Source organism: Elephas maximus, chromosome 4 (assembly GCF_024166365.1).
Source record: "Elephas maximus indicus isolate mEleMax1 chromosome 4, mEleMax1 primary haplotype, whole genome shotgun sequence".
Lineage (NCBI taxonomy): Eukaryota > Metazoa > Chordata > Mammalia > Proboscidea > Elephantidae > Elephas > Elephas maximus.
The window spans coordinates 39,010,880-39,038,814 of record NC_064822.1 but is presented as its reverse complement, the minus strand read 5'-3'; the positions used below and the strand labels follow the sequence as shown (position 1 = coordinate 39,038,814).

Sequence of the window (27,935 nt, the reverse complement as noted above, 5' to 3'; positions counted from 1 at the left end):
AGAGCTGCCTCCTCAAAGTAGAGTCAATCTTAATGACTTGGTTGGAGTAAAGCTTTTGGGACCTTCATTTGCTGAAGTGGCACAACTCAAAATGAGAAGAAACAGCTGCAAACATCCATTAATAGTCGGAACCTGGAATGTACAAATTATGAATCTAGGAAAACTGGAAATCATCAAAAATGAAATGGAACACATAAGCATCAATATCCCAGGCATTAGTGAGCTGAAATGGACTGGTATTGGCCATTTGGAATCAGACAATCATATAGTCTACTATGCTGGGAATGACAGCTTGAAGAGGAATGGTGTTTTGTTCATCGTCAGAAAGAACGTTTCAAGATCCATCCTGAAGTACAACCCTGTCAGTGATAGGATAATATCCATACGCCTGCAAGGAAGACCAGTTAATATGACTATTATTCAAATTTATACACCAACCACTAGGGCCAAAGATGAAGAAATAGAAGATTTGTATCAGCTGCTGAAGTCTGAAATTGATTGAACATGCAATCAAGATGCATTGACTCACTGGCGACTGGAATGCAAAAGTTGGAAACAAAGAAGGATCAGTAGTTGGAAAATATGGCCTTGGTGATAGAAACAGTGCCAGAGATCAAATGATAGAATTTTGCGAGATCAATGACTTCTTCATTGCAAATACCTTCTTTCACTAACATAAACGGCAACTATACACATGGACCTATAGAATTTTAGGCTGACAGTTTTTTATTTCAGAACTTTAATGATACTGTTCTATGTTAAAGATAATGTTCTATCTTAAAGACACAGTTTCACTGCAGTTTCTGACGAGAAATCTGCTTTAATTTTTATCTTTGTTCTCCTGTGTGTAATGGTGTCTTTTTGTTTTCTGTTTGCTTTTAAGATTTTGTCTTTATTGCTGATCTTTAGCAATGGATCATGTTGTGCCTTGACGTCGTTTTCTTTGTGTTGATCATGGTTGGGGTTCACTGACATTTTCAAATTAGTCAATATATAGATTTCATTAAGTTTTGGGAAATTTAGCCATTAAGTCTTCAATTATATTTTTCTACTCTTTTTTCTTATGGATATCTAATTACACATATGTTGCATTGTTATATTTTCCTACAGGCCACTGAGGTTCTCTTTATTACATTTCCATTCTTTTTCTTTGATATGTTTCAATTTGTAGATTTTCCATTGTTATAGCTTCAACTTCACTTTTGTTTTCTTCTGCCATCTAGTCAAATTTTCATTTCAGGTATTATATTTTTCATCTCTAGAATTTCTACTGCTTTTTTTAAAAAATTATTTCTTCTTTTGGTAAAACCATACATAGCAAAAATACAATTCAATAATTTCTATATATGCAATTCAGTGACGTTGATTACGTTCTTCAGGTTGTGCAACCATACTCACTATCCCTTTCCAAATTTTACCACCACCATTAACAATGACTCACTGACCCTGAAGTTTTTCATTTAACCTGTCAAGTTCCTGTTGTCAGTTTGATCACATACAGACATTCTTTTCTAATGAAGCTAAACTATTGTTTGGTTTAAAGAGGATTTCAGGGGATAGTTGAGGTTTAAGGTTTAAAGATTATATCAGGGCAATAGTTTCAGAGGGTCATCCAGCCTCAATGTCTCCAGAAAGTCTGGGTTCCATGAGAATTTGAAATTTTATTACATATTTTACTCCTTTTTGGTCAGGATTTTTCTACAGAATCTTTGCTCAAACTGTTCAGTAATGATAGCTGGGCCATTTGGCTCTTTATATATATATCTATCTTTTATTTCTCTCCTCATCTCATTATGTTCATCTTTCTGTAAATCTTTGATCATATTGACCATATTCATAATAACATCTTACACATTCTTTTGTGTTAATCATCTCTTTAATTTCTGTGTCTGTTTCTCTGGACGAATTGTCTTCCTGTTTATTGGTCACATTTCTTGCCCCTTAATGTGTTTAGTAATTTTTTTATTATAGGCTGGCCATTGTAGAATTTTACATGGTTTTGAGTGCTATGTTTTTTGGTATGCTTTTTTAGAGTTCCATCATGGATTGAATTGGGCTCCCCAAAAATATGGGTCAACTTGGCTAGGCCATGATTCCCAGTATTGTGTGATTGTCAGCCATTCTGTGATCTGGTGTGATTTTCCTATGTGTTGTAAATCCTACCTCTATGATGTTAATGAGGTGGGATTAGTGGCAGTTATGTTAATATGGCAGGACTCAATCTATAAGATTAGATTGTGTCTTAAGTCAATTTCTTTTGAGATATACAAGAGAGACGTGAGCAGAGAAATAGGGGGAGCTCATACCACCTAGAAAGTAGTGCCAGAAGAAGAATGTGTCCTTTGGACCCATGCTCCTTGTGGTGAGAAGCTCCTAGTCCAGGGGAAGATTGATGACACAGGCCTTCCTCCAGAGCTGACAGAGACAGAAAGCCTTCCCCTGGAGCTGATGCCCTGAATTTGGACTTCTAGCCTGTTACACTGTGAAAGAATAAACTTATGTTTGTTGAAGCCATCCACTTGTGGTATTTCTGTTATAGCAGCACTAGATAACTAAGACAAGTTCCACATTTGTTCTGCCCTTCACTTATATGCTGATCAGTCTGATTCTTTCAAGGGTTACTCTTTAAACTTTTGTCGTGCAGATCTAGAGTGGCCTGCTCTTTTGGGCTAGTTTACTCCCGCTAGTAAGACATGACCCTTTTGCAGTAGTTTTTTTTTTTTTTTATCAAACTCCTGAAGTATTCAATGATGTCTCTCTCCTCTGGCTTTGGAAACTTGAATTATTTCCAGACTTGTAACCTCTTGGAATATTTCAGATTTTAGTTTCCTGATAATAGTCCTTTCCCTGAAAATCCTTTTCCTAGTCTTGTAGAGCTTTACCATACCTATGACGAGATTTTCAGTTTCCAAGGGATGCCTGCAGAGATTTCTGGTGCTCTTTCACCACATAGCTTCCTCCTATTATTCTGTCCTTTAGATTCTAGTCCCTTGGTCTTCCTAAACACTGATTTTTTAAAAATATCTTCAATACGGTAAGACCTTTGGTTCATCTTCTTTCTGTGTCACAGTCCAGAAACTAACTCCAGGAAGACAGCTGAGGCAATTGTAAGGCTCGTTGAATAACTTTCCTTTTTCCTTAGGATCACAGTCTTATACTGCCTATGGTCTTGGGTCTGAAATCAATTGTTTCATATATTTTGTCTAGTGTTCTTTTTGCTTATGTTAAGTCTGGATCCTATTACTTCCTCCTGGCCAACAATGAAAGCGTAACATTTTAATATTTTATTTTTTTTACATTTTACAAACATTTATGGAATGCCTCCTGTGAAAAGCCTGAAAATACAGAGGTAAATGACTTACAGATTAATGCTAGAACAAACAAGTAAAAAGTTACAATATTGTGGTAGTTTTAAAATATGGTCATTAAATTCTTTGACATTCCTTCCATCAAGAAGTGAGGTCTATTTCTTCTCCTCTTGAGTGAAGATTCTGTGACTGTCCAATATGGCTGAAATGATGCTGTGCCCATTTCCCTACCCACACTTTAAGAAACTGGCTGTATACTCTTCCTGCCTCTTGGAATGCTTAGCTTAGTATCTATTCAATAAACTGGGAGAAACCAAGCCAACACTGGGGAAGTCACATGTAGATGTTCTGGCTGACAGCCCCAGTGACTCAGCCAACTGTCAGCATCAATTGCCAGACAGGAGTGAGCAATCTTTCAAATGTTTGCACCCCCCCCCCAGGTGTTGAGTCACACCAAACTTTGAGCCACCCCTGATGACACTGCTTTGAAAAGAGACAAGCTGTCCCTGCTGAGCCCTGACCAAATTCCTACTTTGTAAGCAAAAGAAATGATTACTGTTGCCCTAAGACACTAGTTTGGGGTGGTATTTACGTAGTAACAGACACCTAGAAGAGACATAATACCATTAAGTGTTGTAATATAGGTGGCCAATCAATAAATTAACTAACAAATATTTATTAAGTGCTTATTTTGGAAACCCTGGTGGCATAGTGGTTAAGTGCTAAAGCTGCTAACCAAAGGGTCGGCAGTTCAAATCCGCCAGGCACTCCTTGGAAACTCTACGGGGCAGTTCTACTTTATCCTATAGGGTCGCTATGAGTTGGAATCGACTCGACGGCACTGGGTTTGGGTTTTTTTTTTGTTTGTTTCTATTACTGGCCAGGTACTGAGTCAGGAAAGGCTTCTGGGAAGTGATATCTGAGTGATTGAGAGAAGATGCAGGAACTAAATGGAAGAAGAGCGGGGAAGGCAGAAGGAGTTGCATGTTTTAAGCTATGAGAAAATATGAGAGCACTTGGATGATTAGGCAGTTCAGAAAGACTAGAGGATGAGAAAAGAGTGAGAAGAATGAGGTTTAAGAGGTACTCAAGGGACAGCTCATTACGAATGTAATACTGAAGACTTAGGATTTAATTCTGAAGGCAATAGACTACACCACACATTTGTAATCATGCAATTAACTTTAATTATTTATATAATGACTATCTTCTCCATAGGCTGTACTCCAAAAAAGGTTTTATCACAAAGAACTTTTATCCCTATGATATTTCCAGCATTTAGAATGGTACCTGGCACACGTAAGGAGTTGATAAATATTTATGGGATGATGGGTTGACTGAAGAGTCATTTACAAATTTTTTAGCGGGTGTTATGGATTGAATAATGTCCCTCCAAAATATGTGTTGTAAATCCTTACCTCTATGCCTGTGGTTGGAGCCCTGGTGGTGCAGTGGTTAGAGTTTGGCAGCTAACCAAAAAGATTGGCAGTTCAAATTCACCAGCCACTCCTTGGAAACCCTATGAGCCAGTTCCACTCTAATCTATAGTGTCATGAGTTGAACTATGTCCCCCCAAAATATAAGTCAACTTGGTTAGGCCATGATTCCCAATATTGTGTGGTTGTCTCCATTTTGTGATATAATTTTCCTATGTGCTGTAATCTTAATCTCTGCCTGTGGTTAACGAGGCAAGATTAGATTATATTAAAGAGGATTAGGGTGGTGTCATGGATTGAATTGTGTCCCCCCAAAATATGTCAATTTGGCTAGGTCATGATTCCCAGTATTGTATGATTGTCTACCATTTTGTCCTCTAATGTGATTTCCCTGTGTGTTGTAAATCCCAACACTATGATGTAATGAGATGGATTAGTGACAGTTATATCGATGAGATCCACAAGATTAGTGTCTTAGGCCAATCTCTTTTGAGATATAAAAGAGAGGTGAGCAGAGAGACAGGGGGACCTCATACCGCCAAGAAAACAGTGACGGAAGCAGAGCACGTCCTTTGGACCTGACGTTCCTGTGCTGAGATGCTCCGAGACCAAGGGAAGACTGATGACAAGGACCTTCCTCCAGAGCCAAAAGAGAGAGAAAGCATTCCCTTGGAGCCGGCTCCCTAAATTCGGACTTCTAGCCTACTGAAGTGTGAGAGAATAAGCTTCTCTTTGTTAAAGCCACGCACTTGTGGTATTTCTGTTATAGCAGCACTAGATGACCAAGACAGGTGGGATGTAACACCCTTGCTCAGGTCACATTCCTGATCCAACATAAAGGAAGTTTCCTTGGGGTGTGGCCTGCACCACTTTTTATCTTACAAAAGATAAAAGGAAAGGGAAGTGAGCAGAGGGGGAGACCTCAAGCTACCAACAAAGCAGCACCGGGAGCAGAGTGTATCCTTTGGACCCAGGGTACCTGAGCAGAGAAGCTCCTACACCATGGGAAGATTAATAAGGACCTTCCTCCAGAGCCAACAGAGAAAGCAAGCCTTTCCCTGGAGCTGATGCCCTGAATTCAGACTTGTAGCCTGTTAAACTGTGAGAGAATAAACTTCTCTTTATTAAAGCCATCCATCCACTTGTGGTATTTCTCTTATAGCAGCCCTAGATGACTAAAACATATAGGGTTGCTATCAGCCAGAATTGACTTGATGGCAATGAGTTTGGTTTTTTGCTTTTTATGCCTGTGGTTATAATCCCATTTGGGAATGGGCTGTCTTTATGTAAATGAGGCAGGATTAGTGTAGGGTGTATCTTCAGTCCTGGTGGTGAAGTGGTCAAGCGTTCAGCTGCTAACCAAAAGGTGGGGAGTTCAAATCCACCAGCCACTTCTTGGAAACCCTATAGGAAAGTTCTTAGTCATCTAGTGCTGCTGTAATAGAAATACCACGTGTACGGCTTTAAAAAAGAGAAATTTATTCCCTCATAGTCTAGTAGGCTAGAAGTCCAAATCAGGGCGTCAGCTACAGTAAAAGGCTTTCCCTTTCCATCGGCTCTAGGGGAAGGTCCTTGTCATCAATCTTCCCACAGTCTAGGAGCTTCTCTGTGCAGGAACTTCAGGTCCAAAGGATGGGCTCTGCTCCCAACGTTGTTTTCTTGATGGTATAAAGTCCCCAATTCTCTGCTTGCTTCCCTTTCATCTCTTGTAAGATAAAAGGAGGTGCAGGCCACATCCCAGGGAAACTTCCTTTACATTTGATCAGGGATGTGAGCTTAGTAAGGGTATTACAATCCCCAATCTTCTTTAACATAATCTAATCTTGTCTGATTAACCACAGGCAGAGATTAGGCTTTACAACACAAAGGAAAATTACATCAGTCACAAAATGGAGGACAACCACACAATACTGGGAATCACGGCCTAACCAAGCTGACATATTTTTGGGGGACACGATTCAATCCATGACAGTCACTATGAGTTGGAAATGACTCGATGGCAACAGGTTTGGGTTTTTTTTGGTATCTTGAGTCAATCTCTTTTGAGATATAAAAGAAACATGCTAGCAAAGCAGAGATGGGGAAGAGACATGCCAAGCCACCGGAAGACTGCCCAGGAGCAGATGCTCAGAAGGCCCAAGGACCTTTCTCCAGAGCTGCAACAGAGAGAGAACCTTCCCCCAGAGCCGGCACCCTCCATTTGGACTTCTAGCCTCCTAACTATGAGAAAATAAACTTCTGTTTGCTAAAAAGCCACCTACTTGTGGTGTTTCTGTTATAGCAGCACTAAAGATGTGGGAGAATGTCATAATCAGATTTGTGTATTAGAAAAATCTTTCTAGCAGCAGTGTGGAGAATAATTTGGAGACAGGTAGGAAGGGAGAAAGGCATAATAAGAGGTGAATGTAGTAATTCACCCAAAACATGATGAGGGTCTGAATTAAAGTAGTGATAATGAGGCTCGAAAGGAAGGGCTAAATTGGGGAAATATTACTAATCATTCCTACTTGGGCTGGAAATGTTAAAATGTTAATAATGTCCCTAGGATTTTCCTTCTCCTAAATCTTAAAATTGTAGATTTTTCCTGGAGTAAGTCCATTTGCATATTGGTACTTGTATTATTACTATTTTTTAATGGAGAAGAGTTTTCAAAATTAAACTAAGAATAAAGGGATGTAACATTTTGCAATTAACCATAGAGTTTATTAAACACACATAATATTACCAAAACATTTTAATGTGAAATTGATACATATTCTTTATAGCTGTTTTTCAATACAATTGCAGTACTTAAAAAACTGCCAGCAATGGTTTAAAGGAATAATAAGAGAAATTTAATCTCAACATAACAATCCATTTCACTTTGACATTTGGCTTTTATGTTAAACATAACAATAATATCATAAATTTTCCATTTTAAAAATGTTTATCATTTACATCATATTAATGAGAACGATCCCCAAAAGCTAAAGAGGGATTTTTTTTTAATAAGTCATTCTTCTAGGTCAGGATAAATGGATAATGCTACCAAGACTAACATGTGTTATTCCTTGATTATTTCTAAGGCTCACATATGGATGATCAAGTCTTAAACAATCTGATCACTAGCTTGTTGCTGGTGACAGAATAATTCAGTCCGGTTACTGGAACACAAAGCAAGACTACATGCGTTTTCATAAATATCTGGCTCTGATACAGGGCAAGTATGATAATGTGCCCTAGACACTGCTCAGGAACTCGAGATCGACAAATTGTCACCTGATTTTGCTCAGCTCAGTAATCAAGAGCAGATTTTTCAGAGAGAAAGCCCTGCTTAAAGTACATATCAGTAGTTAAGAATTTTATACTTGTCATAATGAAATACAATCAAGGTTTTGGTCTGGTACCGTCCCCTCAAGAATGTAAGAAACTGGTGGTACTAAGACTATATTTTGTACATCGTTAGTTTTTAACATTTTTTAATGCTTAAACGTATGTTCATTATTAGTACATTTGAAAAATGCAAAATGTATAAAAAACAATAATCATCCAGAATTTTACCGTTCACCATGTCAGTATTTTCCTGTATTCCCTTTCAGTCTTTATTTGGGGTATTTTGTAACTTGACACAGTTTTGTTACCTGTTTTTTAAAATGTAAGGTAATGTAAATACAGATCTATATTATCACTTTCAATGGCTCTGTAGTTTACTATAATTTATGTGGTTGTGTGCCACTGAGTCAATTATGATTCACAGCAACTCTATTTGACAAAGAACTGCCCCACAGGGTTTCCTAGGCTGTAATCTTTATGGGAGCAGATTGCCAGGTCTTTTTTTCCACGGAGCCGCTGGCAGGTTGGACCCATCAACCTTTTGGTTGGTTAGCAGCTGAGCGCTTAACCATTGTGCCACCAGAGCTTCTTCTAATTTATTTATACCAATACTAATTATAATGATTCCTTACCCTTATGCATGAGGCATTAGAGGTTCAGTGGTAGAACTACCCCCTTCCATGTGGAAAACTCAGGTTCAATTCCCAGTCAATGCACTTGATGAGCAGCCATCACCTCTGTCCTGGAGGCTTGTGCATTGTTATGATGCTAAACAGGCTTCAGGGGAGCTTCCCAATTAAGATGGACTAGGAGGAAAGGCCTTGCGCTCTACTTCTCACAGCCATGTGGATCACAACAGTCTGATGTGCAATCTATCACGGAGATGGTTCAGGACAGAGCAGTGTTTCATTCTGTTGTGCATGGGGTTGACATGAGTCAGGGGCTGACTTGACAGCAGCTAACACTTATTTGGTGCTTAACACATGCCAAAAGGTCGGCAGTTTGAATCCACCAGGTGCTCCTTAGAAACCGTATAGGGCAGGTCTACTCTGTCCTATAGGGTCGCTATGAGTCAGAATCAACTCGATGGCAACGTTTTTTTTTTCGGGTTATATGCTTGGTGGTGTAGTGGTTAAGAGCTATGGCTGCTAACCAAAAGGCTGGCAGTTTGAATCCACCAGGAGCTCCTTGGAAACTCTATGGGGCAGTTCTATTCTATCCTATAGGGTTGCTCTGAGTCGGAATCAACTCGATGGCAACAGGTTTGAGGTTTTTTTTTTAAATATGTCCTGGTGGCACAGTGGTTAAGAGCTCAGCCGCTAACCAAAAGGTCGGCAGTTCAAATCCACCAGCTGCTCCTTGGAAATCCTGTGAGGCAGTTCGACTCTGTTGACTCAGTAACAAGGGGTTTGGTTTTTTTTTGGTAAGGGCTTTGAAGGAGGAGCCCTGGTGGCATGGTGGTTAAAGCTATCGACTGCTAACCAAAAGGTCGGTGGTTTGAAACCACCAGCAGTTTCGTGGGAGAAAGATGTGGCAGTCTGCTTTTGTAGATATTTATAGCCTTGGAAACCCTATGGGGTTGCTATGAGTTGGAATCAACTTGATGGCAGTGGGTTAAGGGCTTTGAGGGAGCCCTGGTGGTACAATGGTTAAGACCCTGGGTTAAGTGCTTGGCTGTGAACCGAAGCAGGTGGTTCAAACTCACCCAGCAGCTCTAAAGTAGAAAGACCTGGTGATCTGCTTCCAAAATATTACTCAAGAAAACTCTATGGGGGCAGTTCTACTTTGTCATATAGGGTCTCTGTGAGTCAGAATCCACTTGATGGCACTCAACAAGGGTTTTAATTGTTTGAACCCATTTGATGCTCAAAAAAAAAAGTCAAACCTGTTGCTGTGGATTCAATTCTGACTCAGAGGAGAACTGCCCCACAGAGTTTCCAAGGAGCAGCTAGTGGACTGGAACTGCCAACCTTTTGGTTAGCTGCCAAACATTTAACCACTGCACCACCAAGGCTCCATCTGATCCTTACAATCCTATTATTATCACCATTTTTTACATACAAGGAAACTGAGGCTTCAAGAGGTGAAGCAATTTGTCTGATCTTAAAAAAAACCCGTTGCCTTTAAGTTGATTCCAACTCATAGTGACCCTTTAGGACAGAGTAGAACTGCCCCCTAGAGTCTGCAAGGAACGCCTGATGGATTTAAACTGCCGACTTTTATGGTTAGCAGCCTTAGCACTCAACCACTAAGCCACCAGGGTTTCCAGTCTAATGTTAGCGTTGGACATTTAAGTGGATTAGAGCACTTTGATATTAAAAATAATGTTGCTATGAATATCTTTGTTGATGGGTTTTAAGACTATCTTTAGGAAAAATTTCAACAAGTGGAATTGCTGGGGCCAAAGTTATTCACATTTTTTAAAAAGCTTGCTACATACCACAAGCTTTTTAAAAAATGTGAATAATTCAAATATTTCCTTTAGGAAGATTATATTAATTTACACTTCAGTCAACAATATGTGCAGATATGATTCCCCACACCATTAAGAATTTAACAGTAATATTCTTTTTAATCTTTGAGTAGTAAAAAAAAAAAATCAGTAGCTTTAACTGTTATAAAAAGCTAACTGCTGCTTTATTTGCATTTTTTACTTTCAGAAGTGAGAATTCATTTTTAATGGATTTTGTAAGCAGTCCTTATATAACTAATAGCTGTGGAGTCACTTCTGACCCATGGTGACCCCATGTGTGTCAGGGCAGAACTGTGCTCCATAGGGTTTTTGAATACCGATTTTTTGGAAGTAGATCACCAGACCTTTCTTCCAACGCACCTCTGGTGGACCCAAACCTCCAACCTTTTGGTTACCAGCTGAGAGGGTTAACCATTTTACCACCCAGGGGCTCCAGTGTTTTTATACTACCATATCAATCTTGTTGACATGTTGCAAATAATTAACATGCCACACTCGGAAGTATGATTTCGGTATAATTTACATAATTTTAATTTATATGCAAGATGCCCTCAGTAAATTTGCTCCATGTGGGACAGAAAATCTCTAGTACATGCTCCTAAAAATTTCTACATCACATAGACAATTTTTACTTAGTAAACTTATAGATAAAATTGTTAAACATATTAAATTGCTAGGAATCACTAATTAGTTTCTAGTTCTCTTTTTCGGTTGTCTTTTTTGCTCAGTTGAATCGACGGCAACAGGTTTGGTGTGGTTTTGGTTGGGGGAGGGCGCTGTAGAAATTCTTGAGTGTGACTCCTGTAAAATCCACAACTACTTAATGACTGCACGATTAGGAGTCAGTAGATGCCAACGCCCTACCAGAAGTGCTTTCGACAGAGATTCCCTCGGGCGTTTAGCGACTCTCGGGAAGGTGCCAGCGTTACCTCTCTTCTCCTAAGGAGTCGGGCGTCCCGACGCTCCTCTCTTTAGGGATTCCAACCAACCCGTTCAGCTCACAGGACTTCATCCAAACAAGTTTTAATGTTCACCTCAGACAGCGAATGGAATGCATAGCCTTTTTACTTATAAAATGACCCAAACTGAAAGCGTTTCCATTCCCTTCCATAGGGGCTGTAAGGTTTTGACAACTGACAGAGCGAGGGAAGAAAACGTGATCGCTCAACCCAAACGCTATTCTCTTTCTCTTCAATCTCTGACTGACTCCTGGTGGAGCTTGTTGGCTTCGGCGCGCCCGGAGGACCCCGCCCTGCGGAGAATCCCGACTAAGGGAAAAACAGAAAACACAGGCATTACTCCCACTCTTATGTGTGACTCATCAAAAAGGGGAGTCAGGCGGCGGGGGCGCTTGGACGGGCCTGATTTGGCGGGGCGGGTTCCAGGCAGGCAGCAGGGAGGGCACTCAGATTCCCGGCATGCTCCGCGCGCGGGGCCTTCTCGGCTTCTTCGCTGTTGCCGCCGCCGCCGCTGCCGCTGCCGCGGTTGCTGGGGGTGGGTGAGAGGAGGAGCTGTCGCCGACCCTGTAGAGTCCGCCTCTGCTGCTGTCTTTGCCTGAGGAGTCTTCCTTCCTGCTTCGCGCCCTGACTCCCGTGGTGTCGAGGGGGAGTCCCGTGGACACCTCGGCACGCAGTGGAGATGCCTCTCTTTGCCACCAATCCTTTCGATCAGGATGTTGGTAAGTGCTTTTGCCGCTCCCTGTCCATCCCCCACTAGACTGCAGTCCCGCTCTGCCCGCTCTCTGCATTTATTTTGGAGTCCCAGGCCAGAGCCGAGGTCTTCCCCTGTCCAGAGACTGCTTCCTTAACAGTTTGGAGAAGATTGTGGGCTTGGCGCATCCTCTTAGGATGGGACTCAGAGAGACTGCGAAATAGGCCTTGAGGTAGGACTGTGGGTATTGAAAGCATTGCTTAAGGGGTTGGTGTAGAGAGCCTGGGAGGAACAGCTGGTGGAGCATCTGGCGCCGGAACAGTGCTTCCGGAAGAACCGGCAAAAGTGGGATTATAACCTTGTGGCAAAGTGTTTACCTGGACAAGTGTTAAACGCCTAGGTCTAGCAGAGTATTTTAGGTAAGGTTCCTTGTTGTTAGGTGCAGTCGAGTCAGTTCCGACTCATAGCGACCCTGTGTACGTCAGAACGAAACACTGTCGGGTCCTGCGCCATCCTCACAATCGTTGTTATGCTTGAGCCCATTGTTGCAGCCACTGTCAGTTCATCTCGTTGAGGGTCTTCTTCTTTTTCGCTGACCCTCTACTTTATCAAGCATGATGTCCTCCTCCAGGGACTGATCCCTCCTGATGACTTGTCCAAAGTATGCGAGACAAGTCTCGCCATCCTCGCATCCAGGGAGCTTTCTGGCTGTACTTCTTCTAAGACAGACATGGTATATCCAGTCCATGTCAGTTCCTGTTATATTCAGTATAATAAAAGGTTCCTTAGAGGATTTAAAAATCTCTTTTGTAACTGTATCTGGAGGAGGGAGCTTCTTCTGGTTAAGGGTAGAATCTCGAAAACGTTGCAGGAGATGAAGATGAAATACTTGGCAGTAGCTGAAACAGTGTTGAGGACCTGACCCATTTTGGTGCCTTTTTTAGGCTAGGTCTCTGGACTTTAAGGAGTATGGAAGAGGACCTTGAATCTGGAAAGGAATTTGAAATGCCGATTTTTCGCCATTTTCTGAATCGTTTGTATTAGGTTTCATCATACAGATTCAATGGGCCAACTTTTTGCTTATAATCATTCTGATCTGAAGGAAATAATTACGGGAGTTTGAGTTTCCTGGAAGAGAATTTTGGAATGATTTGAATGTATGTAGGAATTAACCTTGGCATACAACTGTGGAAGTGTGCCAAATACCATGTCCTTAAGGAGACTAATAATTAGAACATAAAGATGTATAAGTAAAACTTTATGGAGTTTATATATCCTTGCATATTTTAATTATGAAAGGTGGGTGTTGAAGTTTACTTTTTTTTTTTTTTTTTAACACTTAGAGCATTTAACTGAAGCTTGGAGGTTTGGGTTAAGACTAGAAAAGGGTTCAATCTTAACACTGCCAAAGTTACTTAAACTCTGAGTCCCGATGTTTTCATCTTTGAAGTGGGGCAAAACGCATCGTTCTGTTCTGTGATTAAATGAAATAATATGTGTAGAGGCCTTACTATAGGGCCTTTATATAGTTGGCAATAAATGATAGCTTTTTTTTTTTGTCCTAGTTTAAAAAGATATCCTGAATTTCAGCAGTGGATGGAACTTTAGTCATCACTAATGATACAGAACAGACTTGACGGCACCTAACAAAAATAATAATAATAAATATTTAATTGGAAAATTGCATTTAATTTTATAAACACTTAGCATACACTATTTATGGGACACAGTGCTCAGTGAGACAAGAGATACGATGATGACCAAGACATGGTTGCTGCTCTAAAGCAGTTTTACACCTCATTACATTAATCTTTATGGCATATGCCTAAAACAACTTCTTAATACTTGTGTCATTTGTCTCTAGCACCTTTATCTAGTTTTCATAACCATATATCATCTAGCTACCAACTACCTAATCACCAGTTTGTTCTACTTTTTTTTTTTGATGACAGTATACATAACATACATCTGTTCACAGTCTTTACATGTGCAGTTCAGTGACATTGGTTACATATTTCACAGTCACCATTTTTACTATCTCTACCTATGTTGTTATATCACCATTAATTTAGATTCTCCTTAAAGTTGTCGCCTGTGCTTTAGATTAACTGTTGTCACTTTGAACTCATATAGGTGATTCTTTTTAAGAGTGCAGTGCTCAAGACAAGTCTTCTTTATTTATTGAGCTAAATTGTTGTTTAGTGTAATCATGGCTTCATGTGATAGATTTGGTTGAAGGTTTAAACACTTTAGGGGTCTCCTATAGTCTCAATGAATCCAGTAAGTTTGGTTTCCATATAAGCTACTGACTTTTTGAATGTGCATTTCCATTGGATTCAGGTACATTTCTAAACATCAAATCTTTTCCCTACCTGCACCACCCAGTTCAAGCACAGGCTCCTTCTTGTCTTTGTGCTTTTGCTTCTATTATTCTACCTTTCTACATATCCTCATGTTTTAAGACCAACTCAAAATCCAACTTGTTTTACTTGAATCATTTCCTGATTACTCTATCCTAGGGTTTCTCAACAGCACAGCACTATAGACATTTTGGACCAGGTAATTCCTTGTAGTGGGTGCCTGTCCTGTGCAATGTAAGATGTTTAGTAGCATTCCTGGCTTCTACCCACTAGATGCCAGTGCCCCCCAGTTATGAAAAAAAAAAAAAAATTCTCCAGACATTGCTAAATGTCCTCTGGGGAAACAAAATCGTTCCCAGTTGAGACCTTCTGCTGTAGCCCACTGTAATTTCTACTTTTTCCCAAACTCCTGTAACAACTTTTTGTCTTTATCAAATTATTTAGCATTAAAGACGGCAGTAGCTTATCTTATGTCCTTTGGCTGTTTTAGAGATTGCCACATATTAGTGCTTAATAAATGTTCCTTAAATTGAAAATGTCAGTTGCGCCTGCTAGACAATAAGTTTCTTGATGTTGTTTTGTTCCAGAAAAGTTTACTTTTTCAAGTTAGTCATGTTTGCTCTTTGGATCAATTCTCTCGTGATCCATGTATTGACATACCATGTAGGTTAGTCTGAGAAGACCCTAAAGAGACTGTCAGTAAATGATCCTTGGACAGAGTCAAATAGGTGCCTATGTTAAACCTGGTACTAGTATAGCCTGTAGAATGCTGTATGTAGAATTTATTTGACAGAATTCCTTCACACTTGTCCACCAATATTTCAATATTAAAGTAACTCCCACTGACTCATATGTTATAATTACTAATTATTTGTATATAGTTGCACTTCTACCAAATTAATTATCCTGAGCTTTATTCATACACTGAAACTGTGAATCAGAAATCCACTGACTTATGTTATATGACTTTTCATGTAAAGAAAAATGCTGGCAGCTGCTTTTTCCCGAAAGAAATGCCGAAACACAGTACTAAATGTAAGCCCCATGAGGACAGGGGTTTTTGTTGGATTGTTCATTGATGGAAACCATGGTGGCGTAGTGGTTAAGCACTACAGCTGCTAACCAAAGGGTCAGCCGTTCAAATCCACCAGGCGCTCCTTGGAAACTCTATGGGGCAGTTCTACTCTGTCCTGTAGTCGCTATGAGTCGGAATCGACTCGACGGCACTGGGTTTGGTTTTTTTAGTTTTTGTTCACTGATAGATCGCCAGCATCTAGGCCAGTGCTTGGCACTAATAAACATTCAGTTTATTAATTATAATTAATTTATTACTAACATATTTAATATAACAAATTATTAATTTATTATTAATAAATACTTACTGAATAAATGATTCTCTTTTTGAACATCATATTTCTTGCTGTAATTCAACTTTTGAATTGTAAGAATAGCTCATTTCAACAAGCTTTTTTTTCACAGCTTCTGGTGACTTCCATTTTGCCAAATCCAAAGGTTGATTTCTAGTCTGTTTCTTTCTTAATGTCTTAGCACTCCTTTTGATATACAGTATTTACTTGACTTCCAGGACAACAAACTTTTTTTGATTTTCTGCTTAGCTCCTTATTAGTCTTTCTTGCTTCTCTTTTTTTGTGACTTCCAAATGTCAGTTGCCCTGAGGCTCAGTTCTAGAGCCACTTCTCTTTTGACTCTTTTTTCCCTTGGAGTCTTAGGAGGCAATTTAGCTTTCTATCACTAGGAGTCAGAATCGACTCGAGGTCACTGGGTTTTTTAATTAAGAATTCAAGACTCTGGAGCCACACTGCTGGATTCAAATCCCAGGTTTGCTGCTTACCATCAGTGTGACTTTGGGGCAGTTCTGCTCTGTCCTGTAGGGTCGCTATGAGTTGGAATTGACTCGATGGCAATGGGTTTGGTGTTTCGGTTACTATGAGGGCATGATGAATATGCCCTCAAGGACTCTGGTATTGCAGTAGTCTGTATTTATTTTCCTGAGAGTTCTTGAATCCACTCATCCCTCCCTCCCATGCTTTCTGTTCTTACTGCAACTGTTAGTGAGCCTCTGTTTTCCTTGCCTCAAGTCTGTGCCAGGCATTTTCCAGGCTGCTGACAGTGATATTTCTAAAATATAAATGTAATCCTATGACTCCTCCGATTAAAATATTTCAGCAAATCTCTACAGCTTTCACGTCATTTGAACTTCTCAGCGTAGCATGTAAGCCCTTTTAGCATTTGGCTCCTTTTTACCTCTCCAGTCTCACCTTCCATCACTTTCCTGAAGACATATTTCACACTTAATTGGTTTTGCACCACTGGTGTGGTTTCTCTGGCCTGACATATCCTTTTCTTCATTAGTCCTCATTAGTGTTTTTTTAAGATGAGGCATGTAAATCACTTAACATAGAACTGGGCATATAGTAAGCAACATAAGCATCTTAGTTCCTTTTATAATAAAGTTAGAAATAGGTGTGGTACCTTTGGGGACCACTCAGATTCTAGGGTGTATAGTGAGTTACTGTCAAAACATACTCTGAGAAATTAAAAAGTTCTGAATATAGGTATGTTAAGGTCTGATATTGGCTGGATTACTGAGAAGTGCTATTCTTTCTTCTCTTCCTATTTCACCTGTCCTGAAAGCTGTTCTTTCTAATGCTTTTTAGGTTATCATCTCTATTTTGTGCTCTTCTTTGAGGTGCTTCCATGGTGTTCCTTTGATACCTGCTTCTCTTTCTGTTTAACAGAGCTTCAGATTGCTTTTCTTTGTTGTAGATACAATTTCCAATAACCAGGAGAGACAGGGACATTTGATGAGACTTTCTGAAGAATTGTCTCCAGTAATCTCAAGAAGAGGATAATGGCTTTAAGACTTGTTTTTCTTAATGGTCGTTCTTAAGGAACTGTTAATCTCCAAGCTGATTGAATCTCCAGTCCTTTCCCCCTCAGCCTGAGCATGATGGGCAGTCATCTTGTCAGCCTTTCCCACCTCCCGTGGGCAGTCCTAAATCTTGAGAAAACTAAAAGTAGCTGCTTATCGGAAAAAATTCTCCAATCCAAGGAGAAGACTCTTGAAATTCAAATGAGGCTATGTGTGTGATTTGCTGCTGTTGTTAGGTGCAGTGGTGTTTGCTTTAATTCACAGGGAACTATGTTATGTATGACAGAACAAAACATTGCCCGGTCCTGTGCCATCCTGACAATCATTACTGTGTTTGAGCCCATTGTTGCAGCCCTGTGTCAATCCATCTCATTGAGGGTCTCCCTCTTTTTTTTTTTTTTTTTGCTGACCCCCTACTTTACCAAGTGTGATGTCTTTCTCCAGCACTTGGGCCCCTCCTGATGACACGTCTAAAGTAAACGAGTTGAAATCTCACCGTCTTCCTTCTAAGGAGCACTCTGCCTGTACTCCCTCCAAGACAGATTTGTTTATTCTTCTGGCAGTCCTTGATATATTCAGTATTCTTTGCCAGTTCCACTATCTGAATGCATCAGTTCTTCTTCAGTCTTTTTTCATTGTCCAGGTTTTGTTTGCGTATTAGGTGACTGAAAATACCGTGGCTTGGGTCAGGAGAAACTTAGTCTTCAAAGTGGCATTTTACTTCTTCATACTGTAAAGAGGTCTTTTGCAGCACATTTGCTGATTACTGCTGGGCAAATTTCTAAATCCCTTTTGAGAGTTAGTGTGAGGATAGCCTGAGAATAAAATGAGATTAATATGGGAGGCCAAGCCAATATGGCGCTATAAACAGAAGCACCACGCTGTCCCTTCACAGCAAAGACCCCCAAAATTAAGTAAAACAGAGGCAGATATCAGTCCTGGAACCCTAAGTGTCAAATGAAGAGATAAAGAACTCTACCAAGCAGTTAATTGGGAACCCAGGGTCGAGAAGGGAGAGTGTTGACATGTCATGGGGTTGTTAATCAATGTCATAAAACAGTATGTGTACAAACTGTTTAATGAGAAGCTAGTTCTGTAAACCTTCATCTAAAGTACAGTAAAAAAAAAAAAAAAAGGTACTGGGGGCAAACAGAAAAAAAATGAGATCATTATGAAGCTTTGTTACGTATTTTGTTTGTTGGCTTTCTCTTTCCCACAAACCCTATTTTTTGCCTAGAAAATAATTGTTTTTGAGTTCATTTGCTCTTCAGAAAACCATGTTAAACTGCTATTAATAGTTTTTCTGATTTTAAAAATATTTGTTTTATAATCAAAAGGAGCTGTGCTATTGCGTTTGTTGATCTTGGGGAACATCAGTAAATTATGTGAACAATTTTAGAGCTCTGAGATGAGTTGCATTTCTGATATATATGAGTTTGAATCAGATGCTGATCCGACTTATGTGTAGGAAAGTAAAGAAGGTAGTTCATAAGTGCTTATAGAGCATTATAGCTGCTAACATCTGTACAAGACACTCCTAGGTATGCTGTTAATTTAGAAGCTTTAAGAGCATATTAATTATGATAACAGACAGTTTATACTAGTTCAGACACAGGCCAGACATTTTTTATTTAACTATTAAGTTTTCAATAGTTATGTTTTAATAAGTTTTTAAATAGGTGTTAGGTTTTAGGTTTTAAGTATGTTCCTTTAAAAAAATGCATTGTGATTTTTCCAAAAACAGGTTCTTTGGTTACCAGTCAGTAAAACCAAACCAAACCAGTTACTGTCAAGTTGATTCTGACTCATGGCAACCCATGTATTACACAGTAAAACTGCTCTATAAGATTTTCTTGGCTGTAACTTTTATGGAAGCAGATTGCCAGGCCTTTCTTCCACAGCACAGTTGGTTGGGTTCGAACCACCAACCTTTGATTAAAAAAAAAACAAACCTGTTGCTGTCGAGTCGATTCCGACTCAAAGTGACCCTATAGGACAGAGTACAACTATCCCATAGAGTTTCCAAGGAGCTCCTGGTGGATTCAAACTGCTGACCTTTTGGTTAACAGCTGTAGCTCTTAACCAGTACCCCACCCGGGTTTCCTTAGGTTAGTAGTCGAGCATAGTCCATTAAATGCACTACCAGATCAAAGTAAAAACTTGCTTTCCTTTTCTAAAATAAAGTAAATGTTAGACTAGGGGACGTTGATTAAGATGACTCTCAATGTTTTTTTTTTATCTCAGAGGGGTTGAAGGCCTGTGGGACAGGACTCTCAGACTCCTCAATCAGAGCAGCTCTGCTTGGATTTGCTTTACATACTGAGTTTCTCTTAGGATAAGTTTTTTTTTTTTTTTTTTTGAAAAGTATGTCTGCATTTCAAAGTAAAATTTGAACACCATTCAACTACATACTTTTTTTTTTTTTTTTATTGTGCTTTAGGTGAAAGTTTACAGTTCCAATTAGTTTCTCAAAGAAACATTTATACACACATTGTTATGTGTCCCTAGTTGCTATCCCTATAATATGACAACACACTCCTCCTTTCCACCCCGGATTTCCCATGTCCACTCAGCCAGCTCGTATCCATTTCTGCCTTCTCATCTTGCCTCTGGACAGGAGCTGCCCATTTTGTCTCGTGTATCTACTTGAACTAAGAAGCACACTCTTCATGAGTGTCGTTTTATGTGTTACAGTCCAGCCTAATCATTGTCTGAAGAGTTGGCTTCGGGAATGGTTTTAGTTCTGCGTTAACAAAGAGTCCAGGGGCTATGTCTTCTGGGGTTCCTTTAGTCTCAGACCATGAACTCTGGTCTTTTTACTAGAATTTGAGTTCTGCACCCCACTTTTCTCCTGCTCTGTCAGGGATTCTGTTCTGTTCCCTGTCAGGGCAGTCATTGGTGGTAGCTTGTGTCTTTGGTTGAACTAGGTACGTTTAAAGGTCTTTACTGTGTGTTTCTGGAAACCCTGGTGGCGTAGTGGTTAAATGCTACGGCTGCTAACCAAAGGGTCAGCAGTTTGAATCCACCAGGCACTCCTTGGAAACTCTATGGGGCAGTTCTTCTCTGACCTGTAGGGTTGCTGTGAATAGGAATCGACTCGATGGCACTGGGTTTGGTTTTGGTTTTGATTTTGTTTTACTGTGTGTTTCTAAGGAGCCCTGATAGCACAGGGGTTAAGCGCTCAGCTGCTGACCAAAAAGTTGGCGATTTGAACCCACCAGCCGCCCCACGGGAGAAAACAGTTCTACTCTGTCCTATAGGGTCACTATGAGTCAAAATCTACTCAATGGCAATGGGACTATGTGTTTCTATAACTTTTATGGATTCATATTGCAGATGCATGATTAGATTTAGCATTTATTAAGTGCTTATGCTGAGAGCATGGATATTGAAAATACTGCCAAAGTAGAAATTGTTATTGTTTTTAAGGACATTACAATATAATATGGAGGCTTGAACAGTTCTACAACTGTTTGACTCAGTTATACTTTTGGTGTACACTCCAGCCAGAAAAAAATTGAACAGCATTTCCACGTTTGCTTTCTAAGCAACCCATTTAGTTTCCTGAGTAGTATTAGTTTCTTATTGTTTTTCTCTTTTCCCTCTTTCAAATCATTCTTACACGTTGGCAATAGATTAATTCTTTCTAAAAGTCTGGCTCTGATCAGATTATTCCCTTGTTTTAAACCCTTTCTTGGCTCTCTGACGTTTCTTGGATTAATATAAACATTTCACCTGGTATTTTAGATTTTAGTGTGGCTCTCTCCTATTATTCCAACCTTTTAGAAAGTAGTCTAGATTTCAGCCAGGCTACGTTCTCTATTATACTTCTCTTTCTGTGTTGTAACTTTACTCTTGACTTGATTCACTTAAATAGAAGCAGAGGAGTTCACTGTTATTCCTGTTCTCTCTGTCTTAGTTTCCAAACATATCAAGAATACTCCCTGAAACTTTTCTCTGCCTTGCTTAGGCTCTTTACCTGTCTTTCAGCTTGCTTAGGGCTCTGTATTTTTTCTGTGACACTTTTTCTGTCTTATATTTAGGCTTTTACCTGCTGGTTTCATTTTTCTCTTTTACATTTTAAGCTCCTTTTGATAGGGCCTGGCACCCTGTCTTCTTGTCTCTGTCTTCTCCTGTTTTATAAGGACACCAGTTATATAGGATTAGGACCCATCCTACTCCAGTATGACCTCGTGTTAACCTAACTGATAACATCTTCAAGGACCCTATTTCCAAACAGGGTCACGTCACAGGTGTAGCGGTTAGGGCTTCAGCATTATCTTTTTGGGAGGACACAATCCATAACGCCCGTCGTTAAAGATAAGAATTTTGGTATAGACCATCACTCCCTCCCCCCCACCCCTCACCCAGTCCATCTCAGGTTAAAAAAGGGAGAATATTAGTGAGGATCTTGGTGATGTTTGAATTTGAGTTACAGTACTCCAGCCAAAACTGATTACCCTGCACTTCTGTACAGCTGTCATTTCAGAAGATATTAATGATAGTTTTTTTGGAAGTTTTTTTTCCTCCTACATAGGCTCTCTTTCTTCTAAATTTTTTTTTTCTTTTTTTTCCTTCCTATGTTTGTTTTAATTGTCCCTTATCTTATGTTAGGTGATTTTCTCGGATAGCTAATAATCCTTAGTTATCTGCCTGTAGTTCATACCGGAGAAATACAAAGCAGATTGGAAGCTCTGATCTTGAAGTTGGGCCTTGTTGACTTTGAGCTTTGGGGTGGGCCTGTGGAACTTCCACTGTCCCTCCCCCCACATACTATCTTTATCATCTTTCGGTCTTTCCTCTTGGACTGACTTAGAGTTTCCAGAGAAGTTTTGCCTGAAGGTGAATGTCTGAATGGGGATGGTGGGTGACCAATATAGGTTGGCTTCTTGAAGGGTAGGTGTTGCAGGGATCCCCAGGATCACCCCCAGTTTCAATGATTCACTAGAAGCACTCACAGGACTCAGCATGTAGTCATACTCATGGCTGTGATTTATTACAGTTAATGGATGCAAAGCATAATTAGCAAAGGAAAAGGGCACAGTTGGAGGGAACCTATGTACAGGCTCCCCAGGGCCCTCTCACAGTGAAGTCACTTGGGATACACTTAATTCCTCCAGCAGTGAGTTGTGACAACTAGGGAAGCTCATTAGAGACTTAGTGCCCGGGATTTTTATTGCGGGTAGATCATGTAGTCACTGTCTGCTTAGCACGTACTCAAATTCCAGACTCACAGGAGGAAAGCTGGTGTTCAGCACTAGCAGTTTAGGCTCAGTGAGCCACTCTTACCAGTTATGGGAATGGTGGGAACCCTCCTGAAATCCAAGTTCCCAGACACCAGCCAAGGGCCACCTGACCTTTCAAAGGATAATAGGCCTGCTGTGTTAACTCTTTTACACAGCAGGTCTCAACATTCATATAATTGCTTTTTTTTATTGTTGCTGTTGTTTCCTTCCAGTGGATTCCGACTCAAAGTGACCCTATAGGACAGAGTACAACTGCCCCACAGGGTTTCCAAGGAACACCTGGTAGATTCGAACTGCCGACCTTTTGGTTAGCAGCTGTAGCACTTAACCACTACGCCACCTGGGTTTCCATGTAATTGCATAATTCCTTTATTTTTGGTATCCATGTCTCAATTGTGGCTAGGTGTTCCCCAGTTCAGAGAAACTTTGCTTGACTCCTAGAAAACAAACTCTCACTCTTTTGCTCGGGGCGAGAGGGTTGTGGGGGATAGTTACTAATGACCTTGAGTAGGGAAGATGAAGTAGGGACCTCCCTAAATCCCAAACAGCTTTCATCCAATCCCCTAACTTTAAGCTGTCCTTCCTCTTCATCCTCAATTCCAAAAATTTTTTTCTGATACCAGTTCTTGAGCCTTTAGAGAATTCAGAGATATAAAACGGGTTTGTTCTTAAGCCTTTTTTCTTACTGCCAGTATATGGTTCACCTTTCCTGAGCCTTTTAAGTTGCTTACCATATGCATATCTTGTTACACAGCTTTCCAGATACTGTTGCTGTTATCTCCTCTAATGTTCTTGTCCTTGTGTGTTTGCCTTAAAAAAAAAAAAAAGCCCTTTATTGTAATTAACCCAAAAACCCATTGCCATTGAGTTGATTCTGGTTCATAGTGATCCTGTAGGACAGAGTAGGGTTTTCAAGGAACAGCTGGTGGATTCGAACTGCCTACCTTTTGATTAGCAGCCAAGGCTCTTAACTGCTGCGCCACCAGGGCTCCTATTGTAATTAAGGTAGGAGCTAAATTAGATAATTTTGTTCGGTCTGCTATACCTCTATTGATGTTTTTAATTTTCTAAATTTTAAGGGATACTATTCAGTCAAAGTTTGGTTTTCATTCCTTCATCCCCCCACCCCCACAAGAAACCATCTCAAATAAAATAAATAATTATCTAAAACATGATGATAGAGATCTGGATTGACTCGATGGCAATGGGTTTGGTTTTTAGCATGCTTATCCTGTGTTCCTTTACTGGCAAGTATAGCCAACGATTTTTAGATAGAAAAAATAAAACTTATTTTAATCTTTCTATTTGCACATGAGGGTATACCTGTATATAAACATTTTTTTTTTAATATAGAAAAACCAATGATTTATTTTTTACAATAAGTAAAAGCCAACTGAATTGTGAATGGGGAAAATAATTGTTACAGGTAAGAAGAGCAAGCCTCCCTTTCTAAAGAGTGAGCCTAAACATCTCATAATCAGATAAGCTGGCAACTATTTTCAGTGATAGAACTCTTGCCTTCCATGTGAGAGACGCAGCTTCACTTCCTGGCCAGTTCACCTCATGCATAGCTACCACCGTCTGTCAGTGAATGCTTGCTTGTTGCTGTGATGCTGAACAGGTTTCAGCAGAACTTTCACACTGAGAGGGACCAGGAAGAAAGGCCGAGATATCTACTTCCGAAAATCAGCCAGTGAAAACCCTGTGGATCGTAACAGTGTGACCCACAGCTGATCACGGGGATGGCACAGGCCTGGGCAGCATTTCATTCACTTGTGCATGGAAGCCGACTCTGTCACCTAGCAACAATAACAGCAACATCCTGATTTAGTATTGATACTTGGGTATATTATAGTTTGGTAATTTGAAAGTGATTATAAACCTTTTGAAGATTTGTTTTATAATGTTTTTGTAATTTCTTTTTACAACCTGTAGAGAAAGCAACCAGTGAGATGAATACCGCTGAGGACTGGGGCCTCATTTTGGATATTTGTGATAAAGTTGGTCAGTCTCGCACTGGGTAAGTATTGCAGTTTAAAAAAAGGATTTTTGTTCTTCCTTTTTATAACCATGAAGAAAACAAGGATTAGGAAGGTAAAGTATATTATAATTGAAATTTAATTTAAAAAGAGAATGTTTTTGCTAGAAAGACTTGAAAAATCATGCCTTTTAGGTTACTTTTTATAACTAGTTAGGGTAACATGACTGGTAAAAATGTTGGTTCTTTAATTAATCACCCTTTTCCATATTTACTTTCCATATTTACTTCCTGAAATCTGGCTTTCTTCACTCATTTTTAGAGTCATTAGTGATTTCTTAATTACCAAGTTTCATGATTATTGAGTGTTTTCCTTCACATCACATCTGCGGCAGTGACGATTGAGAGACAGATTAGGGAAATAGAGACCAGAACTTTTGGCCTAGATTACAGTGCTTTCTGTACATTGTCATGAGTGGATTAACTGGTATACGAATTAATAATTTCCTTAAGTCCTGGACTTATAACATCTAGCTGTTAGCAGTCCTGTTCACCCCATTGTGCCAAATGAATATTATTGTTTTATTTGAATATGTTATGTTAAAAGAGTTAGGGAGCACTGCTATATTATACTTAATTCTTCTAGTGGTAATCTTAACCCTTTGATGGATACTTCTTTGGCACTTCCTCCTGCCCTCCTAAATATAGATGTTCCTTAAACTTTCCATAGCCCATTTTTGTTGTCTACACTTTTTCTTTTGAAAACGCACAACTTCCAGGTATCGTATGTGGTGACACCTGTATCTTCAGAGCTGATTCTTTTTACCCAAGCACTAGTGCTGTGGACCCAGCGTTGTTTCTCGATATCATACTATATAGACCTTAATCTCACCATCTAGAAACGTGAACTCATGTCTCTTGTTTTAAACCTGTTTTTTCTCCTGCGTTTCCTGTATTTGTTAGTGGCAAGATTATTCTGTCATTTGCACTTAAAACCTCAGAGTTACCTCCCCATTTATTTTGTTACTGAATTGTCTTCATAATATTTCTGAAAAGGTTGATGTAGTAAAGTCTCCTTAAATACTTAATCATGTGCCAAATCAGGCAGGAGTAGTTTGCCTTTCTCCCCCCGTTCATGCTAGCCCTTTTTGGCCTCTAGTGTGTACCCCCTGTCAGGCCCCCAAAGATTCTCCTAAATTGGCCTCATCCTTGTGGTCATTACATTTTAGTATATTAAATCTTGTTCTCTCTGACCCTGTTAGTTCACTAATTTAATTGAAATTTTAGTAAACCACTGTGTGCCACATATCCATTCCTTTTTCTCTGTTTCTGTTGGCCTCGCTTTACTTGAGACATACCTTACCATGCCTAGGCTAGTGAATTACCTCTGACATTTCTTTCCATTTCAGTCTCATTTCTGTCCAATTCTTATATCCAGTTGCCATTTAACAGCTGTAAGTAACCATGTTACTTCCCTACTTTCCATACTGGATTAAGTCTAAACTCTCTACTCCTCTGAATGATTTATTTTTCATGAACTTCTCTCTTACATATCATTCTTTTCAACTCAAGTATTTGATTTTCCAGTGCTTTCCTATCTTAATTTAATGTCTTTGCTCATCGTGTTCCTTCAGTGTGGAATGCTTTCCTTTCCCATTTTCTACCTCTGTGTTTCGTATCCTTCCAGGTCCAATTTAGAGATTACCTTTTCCACAAAAAATTTTCTTATCCCCTTTACTGAAAATAATATCACGGTCCTCTGAATCCCCGAAACAATCTTATCTAAAGCATTCTTATTCATGTTTCTGTCTTGTAATATAGTCATTTATATCTAGTAAACTTAGATTTGTAGAATGAAAGGACCATGAATTTTTGTTGTATACAGGAAGGAACCGCATAGCTGAGTGACTGAGAGCACGGACTCTGGAGTGAGACTGCTGGGGTTCAAATCCTCTACCACCACTTAGCTGTGTCACGTTGGGAAGTTACTTACCTCTCTGGGCCTTAGTTTGCTAGTTTGTTGCGTAAGAAGAAAAATCGTACCTACTTCCTGGTGGGGATTGTTTTGTGAAATTATTAGTGTATATATTTAGAATAGTACCTGGCACATGGTTAAACGTTAAACGGGTGCAACTCTGTCTGCTTTTGATTAAGGTCATATTTTGTGACAGTTTGTCTCTTGAGGACTGGATATCAACCTAGATCCATCCCTGTTTGTTGGAGACAAACAGCTTTTATCTAGCATTCCAGTTGCAAAATCCCTCCTCCCCCTTTTCACTCTGCTGGTTTTCATTTTATCTTTACTTTTGTAGTCTTCATTTTGTAGACACTTTCTATAATCACTTGATTGGCTGCTTGAATTATTAGAATGTTCTATTTTTTTTTAGTTAAAAAACAAATTTGTAACCCATCTGAAATTCTTATGGTGCGTAATGAAGGTATAGAGATCAATTTGTTTTTCTTTACATTAACACAATTATACCAGAAGCATTTATTAGTTACTTCTTTCCCTATTTTATTGTTTCCTCACATATTAATAATTTATTAATTTGTCACTTTAAAAATTTTTTCATTTGTCATTTTTTTTGTTTTTATTCAGTATCGATAGGTTTACATATACTAATATATTATTAAAAATATTTTTAATTAAACATGCCCACTATCAGTATATTTCTTAAAATTTGAGTTATCCTTTGGGAATATTATGTGACATTGTATTAAATTTATGAATTTACTTAGGTGCCGTTTTCATTTTTATTAAATTAAGTAGTGAGGAGTGGCTCTATTTGTTCTTTTAATCAGTGCTTTTTCCCTTCCTCCCTCCTTCTCTTCTTCCTTTTTTGCCTTTTCCCTTACACTTATTTTTTTCCTCCCTTAATAGTTACTATTCTATAGTTCTTTTAAATCCTCATTAACTTAATTATCAAGTATTTCTGTGTTTGTGTAAATGGGATTACTCTTTACAACTTCTGTTAATAGAATTATTTAAAAAATTTAATTAACTGAGATACCATTCTATTATTGAAGTTTTAAAAAATATTTAAAGCCTTCAATATTAGCTTAAATGTATGATTGCTTTTTAAAAACAGTGTGATACATATTGAGTTGTGTTTTTATATTCTTGTTGTACCTTGATAATCTAATAAAGCAAATGGTAATCAAGGTCACATTTTGATTTCTCTGTGCCCTAAGTACTTTTGTCTTCACAGGCCCCTTCCTCCATAAAAAATAAAATATTTTATGACTGTTGTTATATAGACATATATATTAATATTAGAT

General features: G+C 39.2%; 1 protein-coding gene across 2 annotated transcripts in view; it reads left to right on the top strand.

The window, feature by feature from the left end:
* The first annotated feature begins 11,966 nt into the window (after nucleotides 1–11,966).
* The window catches only part of STAM (signal transducing adaptor molecule), a 75,362-nt gene continuing 59,393 nt past the window's right edge, over nucleotides 11,967–27,935 (top strand). The window contains exons 1-2 of one of the 2 annotated variants that reach the window (XM_049881901.1): nucleotides 11,967–12,207; nucleotides 24,614–24,698. In XM_049881901.1, coding sequence (XP_049737858.1) covers nucleotides 12,168–12,207; nucleotides 24,614–24,698 — 125 coding nt within the window. In that variant the 5' untranslated portion in view covers nucleotides 11,967–12,167. Of the gene's footprint in view, nucleotides 12,208–24,608; nucleotides 24,699–27,935 lie in introns of those variants that run through there. The other variant, XM_049881902.1, reaches the window with a different exon arrangement.